The sequence below is a fragment of the Nothoprocta perdicaria genome, unplaced genomic scaffold (genome assembly GCF_003342845.1).
Source record: "Nothoprocta perdicaria isolate Ctin4 unplaced genomic scaffold, notPer1 scaffold_63, whole genome shotgun sequence".
Classification (NCBI taxonomy): Eukaryota; Metazoa; Chordata; class Aves; order Tinamiformes; family Tinamidae; genus Nothoprocta; species Nothoprocta perdicaria.
The window spans coordinates 1,939,169-1,951,739 of NW_020455899.1; the positions used below are offsets into that span (position 1 = coordinate 1,939,169).

The 12,571-nt window shown below is 41.4% G+C and overlaps 1 protein-coding gene across 1 annotated transcript in view; it reads right to left on the reverse strand.

Annotated features, from left to right (window-relative positions):
* The window catches only part of TMEM38B (transmembrane protein 38B), a 12,999-nt gene extending 5,540 nt beyond the window's left edge, over positions 1-7,459 (reverse strand). The window contains exons 1-2 of the mRNA XM_026049974.1: positions 7,432-7,459; positions 1,812-1,968 (exon numbers count right to left, since the gene is read on the reverse strand). Coding sequence (XP_025905759.1) covers positions 1,812-1,918 — 107 coding nt within the window. The 5' untranslated portion in view covers positions 1,919-1,968; positions 7,432-7,459. The remainder of the gene's footprint in view (positions 1-1,811; positions 1,969-7,431) is intronic.
* Positions 7,460-12,571: the final 5,112 nt, after the last annotated feature.

The window sequence follows — 12,571 nt, forward strand, 5'->3', positions numbered from 1 at the left end:
TGAGCATTTTCACAAGTCCAAGCTCATTTCCTGAAAGATGTACCTTTTTTTTTTTTTTTTTTGTAGGTTACTTCATTAAAACTACTGGGAGACACAACAGCAAGGAAGAGTCATAATTCATGGTTCAAGAACTTGTAATGCATGAAGGTACTCAAATTTTTCAAGAAAAATGCTTATCTTTTACAACATAATGTCAAAAGACGCTTCCACAGAAAACGGAAGTTTAGCTGAAGTCCTACTTCAATATTTGCTTTTGGAGCAAGAAGCATCTTACCACTGTTTCTAAAAGTTGCTAGTGTTTTTTACCCCCTCTCCAGGACTTTCCCAAACATACAATAACCCTATACAAGAAAGTTACCAGAATTTATATTAATAGCTGGATATTGCTCCAGTGATCACATTTAGCATTATTTTTGAACTACTAAAGTTCCTTCCCCTCTTCTCATACTGCAAATTGAATTGCCTTTGTATTCATCCAATCTTCAATTAAAATCGGAGTCAAAGACATTTTTTTATATACACACAAAACTGCTCTTCAATGGCTGCTACAAATAGCCATTTAAGCCACATACTTGATACACAACACTAGCCAGAATTAATTACCAATTACAGAACGTAGATTTAGGACATCAAAGGCCTGGCAATTGGAATGAACCTGGCATTGCCATGCCATTCCAGTACAACATCCACCATAAAGCTCCAACTTCTGCTAGCAGCACTTGCTAACAGTAGATGCCGCTGTCCTACAATCTATTCAGGAGCGTTTTCTTTCCTATTGTTCAGCTTTATGTATGAGTGGGGAATTCTGCTTCATGTGGACTGAGACGAAAAATCAAAGTCACTATTATAATGAAGAGATAATCCTATAAAACTAAAAATCTTAAAGCGTTTTATAACATCCATAGCTTCTCAGGAAAAAAAAGTAGAGAGTTACCATGTTAAGTCCAATTGAAATCATGTTTTGTTTACATGTGCTTAGGTGTTATTACCCAAAAATAAGCAGAAATATTGCCTGTAGCAATCCAGATTAATATGAACCTGAAACATTCTGTGAGCTGTATTAATCATACACATAATTGCACATTATTAATTTCACTAATGTGCTTAGGTGAAATATGTCCACATCTTCTATTCCAACATAAAGCCAAGATTTATATATACATACCACAAAATTTCATTTTAATAAAGTTGTAATTATAAAACCTAAAGGGCTACACAGAACACATACTGACAAGACTAAAAGCAGACAACACACTTCCGAGACAGCAATTTAGACTTCTAGATGCAAAAATAATTACTGTATAAATTCTCTTAAGTTTGAAGATTTTTTTCTAAGAGTACTTCTGGGAAAAAAAGAAAAACCACCACCACTCCTAGGCCACATTTATGTGGAAATAACTCCATTAATACTTATCAATTCCAAACGAGCCAAACAGCTTCCTCTTTCACATACTTCTCATTCAGCTTTTACTACAACTCCTAATTTCCCATTCATTTGGCAAAGCAATATTCAGGAAAAGACAAAAGAGAGAGAGAAAAWTAAAAAGATGTCATAAAGCAGAGACAAGAGGAGTGAAAATAAGACATCCATCCAAGTTCCCAAATTACAGAAGAGTTCAAAAGTTTTATATCAGCCAGATTCTGGTCTTCTAGAGGGACTGTTGAAAAACTAGACCATGTCTAGGATTTATCCTAGAAAAGCTATAATTGAAGTCCATTGAAGACCAATTATAGTCTGACCATTTATAGTACGAGTCTTGCTTACTCAGGGTATTCAAGAGTATTCATCCAACTTTACTGTGGATACTTACCAGACTGAAGACGCCAGGAGAACATTCGTGCCTTTTGCCAAAAATGCAACTGGGGGTTCTGCGAGCATCAAGGAAGACAGGACAGACCCACCAAAGCAGGAAAGCATAGCACTAAACCAGCATGCTACCGGACTTCGAACTGACACTTCCACGGCTCCTGAAACAAAGGGAATAGATACATAGACCAAGTAAGCATTTGAGAATCACAGTGTGTTTGAAAAGTCACACTGTCCCACACTGCTGCTTTAAATTGTGAAAAGCCCTACAGAGATCTGTTGCCTTTCACAAGAAAAGACTCCAAGAAAGAAAAATTTGAGATTACATTCACTTAAGCATATGTTGTATACATCAACATGAAACACTGACACTGTGTTCTTCAAATATCTTTTGTGAGCGAGTTCAGTACACTTATTTCTCTGTTCTGGAACATGGATGAGAAAGTTCACTGTTATTAATTCAGGTAGGTATAAAGTTGCTTGCAATTTTGTATTAAAAGTAAACAAATAGCTCGCCTGAATTACACAGAATTGCTTATACCAAACCTCCCTTCCACAGCATCTTTTTTTTTTTTTGAATTATTTTAACTCTACTTCAATACCATTGTTTTTCTCGTTCCTCTTAAATTTCTGTGTTTGCTGGCAAAAATGAAAGCACTATCCAAAACAATCAAGCAAATACAGTTTCACCTGCACTCCTGCAGAATTTATCTGTTACATTAATTATCCTTTTTAAATTCCTATTCAATTATACAGAAGAGCTGCCAATACAAAAACTATGTTGAAGCAACAGGAAAGCTAAACAAATTCCATGAAGAAATAGTCGCATGTGACTATTTTGCTCTTTCCTCTCACTGCATAAGTCAACATATCTTCCACTTCGCAAAAATGAAGAGTTCTGTTTGCTTGGACTAATTCCATTTTCATGGGCCACAGGTTATAGTTCGCAGAAGTAGGAAATGAAACCTATTAATCACCCCAAAATGAAACCTGATTTTTGGTTCAAAAAAGCAATGAAGAAGCCTCTGGTTTTGATCATGGAAAGACAGAATCACAGAGTGGTTGAGGGTGGAAGGGACCTCTAGAGATCATCTAGTCCAGCCCCCTGCTCCAGCAGGGACACCCAGAGCACAGGACACGTGGCAGCATCCAGGCAGGTTGGGAAGATCTCCAGAGAAAGAGACTCCACAGCCGCCCTGGGCAGCCTGTGCCAGGGCTCTGGCACTCTCACAGCCAAGAAGTTCTTCTTCACATGGAGATGGAACTGCCTGTGCTGCAACTGGTATCCGTTACCCTTTTTCCTATCACTGGCCACCACCATGAAGAGTTTGGCTCTTTCTTCCCTGCATTCTGCTCTCAGGTATCTGTACACATTGATCAGATCCTCTCTCAACCTTCTCTTCTCCAGGTTAAAAATGCCCAACTCACTCCTCAGTCTCTCCTCATATGAGGGATGCTCCAGTCCCTTCATCACCTTTCTCGCTCTCCGCTGGCCCCTCTCTAGAAGCTCCACRTCCCTCTTGTCCTGGGGAGCCCAGAGCTGCCCCCAGTGCTCCAGGTTTGGCCTCCCCAGAGCTGAGCAGAGGGGCAGGATCCCCTCCCTGCCCTGCTGACAACATCCTCCTCATGCAGCCAGGAGCCCATTGGCCTCCTTGGCCACGAGGGCCCTGCTGCCTCATGGGCAACTTGGTGACCACCAGGACTCCCAGGTCCTTCTCCGTGGAGCTGCTCTCCAGCAGGTCGACCCGTAATCTGTGCTGGTGCCTGGGGTTGTTCCTGCCCAGGGGCAGGACCCTGCACTTGTCCTTATTGAACCTCAGGAGGTTCCTCTCTGCCCAACTCTCCAGCCTGTCCAGGTCCCTCTGGATGGCAGCAGAGTCCTCCGGAGTGTCGGCCACTCCACCCAGCTTGGGATCATCTGCAGACTTGCTCAGGATGACTCTGTGCCCTCGTCCAGGTCATTGATGAACAGGGTGAACAGCAATGGGGCCAGCACTGACCGCTGGGGGACACCACTGGCCACAGGTCTCCAACTGGACTCGGCCCCATTAATCTCCACCCTCTGGGCTCTGTCATCCAGCCAGTTCTAAATCCACCTCACTGTCCACTCATCCAGTCCACACCTCCGCAGCTTATGAATTTTGATGAATTTCTGCAGGAAAAAACAAGACCATTCTTACCCAAGATTATATATTCAAAAATGTCAAAGCGAATTCTGCATTGTCTCTGCAAATCATTTTTGATGTAGCATTCACAAGATGTCTCCAGTTTTAGCACTTTTACAGGTATAAAATAACTCAGCGCCATCTGAACTCCTTCCAGGTAAAAGCCAATTTATAAAAATAAACAATTATGACAGGCTATCTGAATACAAAATAATATCTGATGTTATATGCATTTCATGATTTGTTTTCCATATTACAGTACCTCAAGTTCTAAGTCAATTACACTGAATTTAGTTATTTTAGAGAAACAATGATACACCAAAATGATGTTGCTTATATGTCAAATATTAAGAGAAAAAGTTATACAACTCCACCAATGTTACTTAACTGCAGATGTAAAAAGATAAAGTGACCCATTACATTCAGGTCCCATGCAAAATATGTAGATCTATTTTCATCAATGTATTTGGAAAGAGTAAAATACTTATAGAATATTAATGAATTGTACCCATTACACTAAGATTTCTTCAACAATGAAAGAGCAAAGTATCCAAAATCGCAAACAATCTTTGATTGCAGAAAAAAATGCAAAATATAGTAAGTTGAAACTCACTGATTCCTACAAACTCTGGTAGCTTGCTTACCACAATAGTTAGTCCATTTTTGGTGGGTGACTCATTTGAATTATATACTGGCTATAGCATGAAAAGGCAGGATTCACTTAGAACTATTAGACCACAGTATCTTTCCCCACATTGGACACTACTCTCTCAAGTAACTACTCTAGTTGTTGCGGTGACATTACTGAATAAAGTTAGCATTTTCAGGAGAAACACTGCAAACTTGAGGGGCGAACATGAAAGCCCAGTTAAGGGAAGCAGCAAGTGCACATCACAAGCCACAGCAATCATGTGCTAGAACTGTGGAGTACTGTTACTAGATCAGCTGTTGCATTATTCACAGGCTTCAACTCCTAGACCGATTTAAATCAGAACAGCTTCCAGTAACCTGTTCCTGGAGTGAAACTGATATCCAGATTACAACAGGAGGTTCCCCATCCAAGAACTGTCAGCATCCAGACCAGTTAAAAAACATATATATAACTTACACTACAGATATTTGTCATTAGATAGGGGTATGACAACTTGTTTTATTAGTAAGATTTATTCTTGTACTAGCAGTGAAGTAAACATGCCCTCATCAGAAGCATCAGATCACCACCATTATCCTACACTGGAAAACAGCTGAAAGCAGGGGAACTACCAGTGCATTAGACACTGCTTTGGTCAAAACATAACACAAGAAAAGGAAAAATTCCAGATGTTTCTGTCACTTTTGACATTTGACAAACTGCATTTAACTTTTTTTTTTTTTACATGCATGCATGCAAAAAATAGTGCAATTAATTAGACATACCTAGTACCAAAGATTATCAGATTCAATAAAGATTAAATTTTTGTTTCTGTTGTTCTTTTGTTATTAGTTTCTAGACCAAATTGTCTATTTTCCTACACAATCTAGGAAAAATATTTTAATGATTTTTTTACTTCATACACTAAAGCTCAGATTAAAAGAAATAAAATTTAATGGAATATTAGAATCAGCTACTTGTTTCTAACAGGTGAAGTTCTCAACTCCACCTTCTCTCAGCAGTCAAGGTTTCTCCACCATTCCTTCACCACCTCTAACAGGAAGCAGTTTCCAATTCTGAGGCCACCGGTTATTTTCCAAAAGCTTCACGGCCTAGCAACAGCAGTAGCTGCTCTGAAGCAGGAAATCTTTGGATAAATTATTTTCAGACTGCAGAGTTACTCTTCAGCAGCAGTGTTTAACAGTAGCAAAGACCACAAACCTGCTGGAGCTTAAGGCAGATCAGAGTCTTTGCTCCTCTCCGGCTGCCTAGCAAAGCATCTAGGTGCATGCCCAGCATACTGCCCTGCACACACCAGCACCAGAGTTGCACTGCACGACATTTCATCCTCTCCTCAGCTGCAGCAGCAGCAGCTGGAAAGAAGGAATTGTCTCCTTTCTGTCTCTTGCTGACAGCTCTATCTTACCTCCAAAGATGCTCCTAGTGAGCCCTGAGGAGAGCAGTGCAGTTGGAAACCAAGCACACTGCATGAGCATTGTATTCAATTCTATAACTGCATTGTATTCATCAGCATTTTTTGCCCCATTGTTTTTTAAATTAAAATACATCTGTCCTCCACAAGCCAGTTTCACACCAAAGTGTGTAAATCTCTTCATTAAAGGACCAAAGATGGATAATTCTACCAGACTTCAGGATTTTTCTGGCAGGCAGCATTATAATTGCTTAGGCTCAAACACCAGTACTTACTATTCTATAACCGCATTGTATTCAATTCTATAACTGCATTGTATTCATCAGCATTTTTTGCCCCATTGTTTTTTAAATTAAAATACATCTTAGCCTTGCTCTCTTAACTATGAATGGCAGGCAGCCTTTCAGAAAACTGATTTGCTTTTAAGTAGGGCACACATGGACAAACAAGTGGTCATCTATATTTGTCTTCTGAAGCATCCTGTAAAACAAATGAGGCATCAGACAACCATGTAGGACACAATCTGCCAAAAGGTCACTATTTCTTCAAGAGGTATATTTTAGAAAGACAAGGTTTAAAATTTTGAATGCAGTTTTAGATGCTGCTCCTTTGTTACAATAATAAAAACCTTGCTAGAGAGCTATTTTTGTAAGCAGGATAACATCTGCTTTAGCCTTTTCAGTATGTTCTAAAAGTACAATCAGGCTAAAAAATAAACTAGAAAGACTTTTAAAAGTATCTCTGGCAAACTTTTTCTAAAAGATTTTCTTGTTTGATTACATGCATCATAAATTAAAACATTTAAAAGGTCATTTTAATTTAGCAAGAATATGGCAGAAAACATCGATTCTCTTCAAATGAACTGCAGATGCCATAGAAAAATTGTGAAAAAAAAAAGAAAAAAAACCACTTCTATATTTTGAGTAAATGCAGCTAAAGAATACAACCACTCTGAGGCTGTCACAAAACCTGTTTCTCAAAGAGTAAGAATTATCTATATTTAAAAAAACATATTGAATCATGCAACTTTTTGGACATATTTCCTCAATATCAACCACCTTGATCCTCAAAAAAAGAAAAATGCCAGTTCCACTATTAACTAGGTTACTAATGATTAACTCCAAAAGTAACTTCAAATATCCTAACCAAGAACTTAACAGTTTCATACCAGTGCAGAGCAACATGTTGCTTGACATTGACTGCTCCTTGCTATTACCAAAAACACAGCAAGATAATCTTACCAGAAAGGCTAGAAAACCCTCAGAAATTATATGCCAACCTATGACACAAATATTGACACTGAATCTGATCTTAAGCTGTTTTAAGGTTTGTGTAATAGGAGGACTGCAGATAAAGACTGGGATAAAACAAATTTCACTCTGACTTTATCACCAACCTCCTGTGACTAGCACTTGCTCAGAATCCCAGTTCTCCATGCATGAAATACACATACCCTTTAAGTTTCTAAAAAAGAACAAACAAAAAACATGTAAGGTCTAGAGCATATTAATCAATGAGAATACTATCCAACCCAAATATTTTATAATTATTCCTTTCTCAGTTACAGTTTAATATTAAGATGTTCAAATCACTTGCAGGTGAGCAACAGGCCAGTAATGTTGCCACCGAAACAATGGCTAATAGTTCTGAATATTAGAGATACCCAAAAATTCTAAACTTTCCAACTATTAGTCTGAGAAGGAGAAAAAAAAACATGTTAATGACACAGATCTGACTAGCTTCTGGCAAAAGCTCAACTGTTTGGAAGTGGTGTCTTATTAAAGAGATTAGCAAGGTGGAACAAATCCTCCCATCCTGGTATTTAAATCTGTGTCCCCTCCAGAAGAAAGTATAAAGGAAGTATAATGCTAAACAGCTTTAGATAGAAAGAGGGTTTTTTTTTTTTTTTTTTTTTTTTTTTTTTTGTACAGAACAGTTTGGCTAAAGAGTGCGAGAAGTCAGCATCCAGAAATAATTTTAGCACTTGTAACAAAGCTTTGGTATGTTTGCTCATGATTAGTCTTTATGTTTTCTAACCACACTTACCAAGCAGGAAATGAAAGTTAATCTTGATCCATTTAGAAAGGAACCAAAGAATGAACTCTCACTAAAAAAAAGACAGCGTAAAGCCTTAAAGTAAGGAGAAACTCCTCAAACCTGCACTGCAGTCGTTTCAGTTTCCTAAGCAGCTTCCACTGGGATGCACAATATCACTCCACAAATTCTGTGCATTTGAACAAGATTAGTGTCCACACTTGTGACAACTACCAGCAAGATTCGAGATTCATAGTGAAAAAGGTTGTCTTGAGTAAAAGCAATGTGACCCAACAYGTCATCGCACGCACCCAATCAACCCCCCCTTTTCTTCTAGGAGTGAAAGGGGTTTTTGTTCATTTGKTTTTTTTTAATTTTAGCAGCTACAGGCACAGCATGTAACATACACACAGCCTCACCATGCATTTGCTGCAGGACAGAGAACAACAGCAAAGACTTTCTGCTTAACTAGGAGAACCTGCAGGCTCGGCAGGAAGCTCCYGTCTCACCTCCCAGGCGTCACACCTGAGAACTGCTACTGATGTGCTACCMGTGCTGCTGCTCAGCACACACAACACTCACCTTCACTTCATACTGAAACTGTTCCTGCACTCGGGGCTTTTTAACCAAAAAACGTGTTTCCAACAGACACCCTGGCCGACTCAGTCATGCCTCAGGTTTGGGGGAGGCAGGGAATGCCTGGCAGGGCACCTCCTGTGTGACTTTTGCAGCTAACTGAGGGTACTCACACCAGTGCTGACCGCAGACCGCGATCCCTGTGGATTAGGGAAGGCACTGGGAGCCTTGTTCCCAAACACGGGCAGTCCGAGCAGGCCCCGCCAGCACRAGGCGCTTGCCTAGGAGCTGACCCACGTTTCCACCCGCTCCATTTGGTGTTTCCACCCAAAGGCTCAAGGCTTTCCGCTCGGGCAGCTCTCGCAGGGCACAGGGAGCACCCACAAGCTCTCGCTCCACCAGACCCAGCCGGGGAGCACTGCAGAAGGAGCGAGGCTCGACCACTTGTACTCACGAAGAGTAAGTAACACAAGGGAGGAATAAACAACAGTAACAGAAGCCTGACGCTGTCGCACAGGGCCCTGTCCAGAGCCCCGCGGGGTCCCCGAGCCCCTCTCCCACCCCCGCACACCGCCCCGCGCCAACCGCCCCAACGGCCGTAACGGCCACGGCGGCCSCTCACCGCGCTGCTCCTTCAGCGCCACGACGGAGGCCACGTAGTGSGCCAGGTCGAAGAAGGGGAACATGGAGAGGCGCGAGAAGAGCAGCGGCACCTGCCACAGCTCCATGGCGGCGGCAAGGGAGGCGGCAGCGCGCGGCGAACCTTGAGCCCCGCCGGCCGCCGTCGCCCAACGGCGGCCAAAGGGGGCGGGGCCGCGGGGCGGGGCTCCAACGGCCGCGGAGCCGTTGGGAGGGGGCGGGGCGGGTCCAACGGACGCGCGGGGGCGGATTGAATGCCGTTACACACATATATATATATATATTATATATGATGCGTATATCCATGAATAGGCACCCACACACAAACGTATACGATGTGCAGGTCGCTTAGTCGGCACAAGTGTGACAGCACGTCCTCCATCTGTGCTCTCAAATATGTTCCTGCTGGGAACTAGGGAGATAACAGTTACGATCGTTTCTAGGTTTACGCAGGGAAACGTACCTAAACTTCCCCCTGAAATTTTCCTTCTTCCCACCGCTGCTGTATTTATAGAATTATTCCCAGGGCCTCCGCACGGCTGGTTGCCCATTTGATTTCCTCCCCAATTTTCACACCTTGTCTCTAGTTTCTTTTTTTTTTCCCTGTCCAGAAAACATCCCATCTTTCCCATCTTTCATTTTGCTTACACGAAGAGCTCATGAAAACCCTCAGGATGAGGGTTTCTACTTCTCGTTTCCTGTGTGTGACATGGTAATAAACGAGTGGGCTGCTGGACAGCGTGCCCTTTGCAGTACTGATCAGCTCCCACTGAGTGGCATCGGGCTCATTGCTAGAGAGCAAAAACTGTTCAAAACAGCGTGTGATCAGGGGAGAGTGCAGCGGGGTGAAAAACAGCAACGACCCCACTGAAGATACAGTCACACAACCGGGAGACCTCAGCGGGGGCCGGCAATGCCTTCTRCCTGATGGACATGCCTGCGCTGCAGCCAGCCAGTAAATAAAGTAACATTAAAGACAAGCCTGCCTTTAAAATGCCTAGGTACTGCCAGTGTTACCGTGCGGATGGAAATAGCTAGATGAATCCGTACTCACACCCTAGAAGAGATAATGTGTCCTCTTGCAGGGCGCCTTGCCACCTCGGAGGCATCGCTTCCCAAAGCAGAGCTATCCCGGGGCAAGGTGAATCCCCACAAGCCGCCCTCACGGCACTTCAGTGGAAAACAGCTTTGCTGACAAACTGGCACTGGAAAGAATGTGCTTCTGGTGGGGGCTCTGCCTTCCACAGCCACAGAAAATAAAAATAGCTGTTGCTCTAAGTGTGCTRTTAACAGAGAAGAGATTCCTGACACGCCTGTGCGCTCAAGGTAATAATTTTGTATTAATTCCTCATCTCATCAGAGCAAAGGACAGAGGTTTCTCCAAAGAGAAATCAGATGCGACAGAACACACTCTATGTAGTAACAGTATATTAACAAATAAGAAAGCATAAGGTGGGCCWATGATTTTCCTTCTGTCCCAGATATTTCAGAAATAATTTAAAGATAGCAAAGCAGGAACAACTTTGAAATAATTCTGTCCATCCTTGGACCAAATATGCTGATGCTGAGAGAACTGTAGCAGTGTGGGAGGACAGTAGTTACACAGCTTGTGTGATATTGTTATGTTTTTTTAATTTCAAAATGGAGAGGCAGAGTTCTTATTTTCTATTTCCTAAGGGAAATAAAAGGGGTTGAGCACACTGTGCATATAGGTGATTTAAAGCCTGGCTCAGGAGTATTCTGCTTGCTTGCAAAAGTGTGAAGCTTATCATCAAAACAAAGTGTGAGCCAGGCCTTACTCTCTTGACCAAGAAATGTTAACATAAAAAAAAAAAAAAAAAAAAAAAAAAAAAAAAAAAAAAAAAAAAGAAAAAAAAAAGAAAAAATCATTCTAGGCACTTCCAAATTAGCTCCCAAGCTTCAGCATGTGCTAGGGTATTTTCAGCAGGATTAGTTGCCCTTCATATTGGGACACTGAGAAAGGAATTCAAATGCATTCTGAATTTGCTAAAGACAAGATTCCAAGTATTCATGAAGTAGCCACATATTTATTTCTGAAAGAGCTGTGGAAATTTCAGACTTTGAGATGCTACATGACTGTTAGATATTCTTGACTCCCTACATGTCATAAYCAGCACCAGACAGGCCACTGCTCTTATTCCATTCCTGTAGAAATTGAAACCATTTCCTAACCACCAGGATGGCAGAGAGTAAGCAGAAACTTGATTCGGAGGTGAATGAATGTCCACATCTTTAATATCCACAGAGTATCACATCAGTAACYGGTAAATCTCTAGAGCTTGCAGAGAAGCTGAGAATAACATGAGCTAGAGCTGTCACAACTGATTACTTTGTTGTGCTCTTATGATTGTTATGCTAATGTTTCATGTCTGAAGAGGAGGGCTGTGTACATAGAGAAGAGGCTATAGCTGCTGGTATCAGTGCTGTACGTGGGATATGTTTTTGTAGTGTTTTATTTCTTAATTTGTCTGGGGTTACAGTGGCATTGACCTGAATGCAAAAATAAAAAATTAAAAAAAAAAAAGAAAAAAAAAGAAAAAGGGCCATAGGGAAAAATAAAAATAATGCAAACAAGAAAATACTTGAGTCATCAGTATGCCTCCAAACACACATTTGTATCCTGTATCTTCTCCTCTGCTGACTGGATTAAATTTGCCCATTCTAGAGCATCTCTGAAACTCAAGTCTGCTCATCACAGTCAAGTTGAGTTACGAGTAATCTATCTTTGCCACACACAAAACTGGGCATTCCCATTGTCTGCTTTCCTCCTGTCTTGTTTTATGTGGTCACCTGCCACAYGCTATCCTTCCTTGTCCTCCTCTCCCTCAGTTCTTCCTCTCCTCCACAATTTTCTGCCTTATTCACATTCTGCTTCTCTTTCCCAGCATATTCTTCCAGTCTGTCATACCCCTCATCTTACTTTGATCTTCCAGTACATTTTTCTGTTTCCTTTCCAACACCATTTATATTAACTTGGCCAATTTCTTTAAAGCTTTCTTTTCTCACAGTTACATCACATTTCCAGTTACACTGATTTTCTTTCTTGACGCATGCTTTCTGGACCTGACAATCTGTGCGTTCATTTTATCTGTTGCTTTATTATTATTGATTTATTCCACTGAATACTTTCAGGGAATKCTTTGACCTCACATTCTCCTCTGCATACCTTTTAACTTCAGGGTTCATTCCTGTATTACCCTGCTTCTTTTTCACACACTTTCTCCTGTAGGTCACCTTTTCTTGTATCTGAAATGTTTTCTCTATAA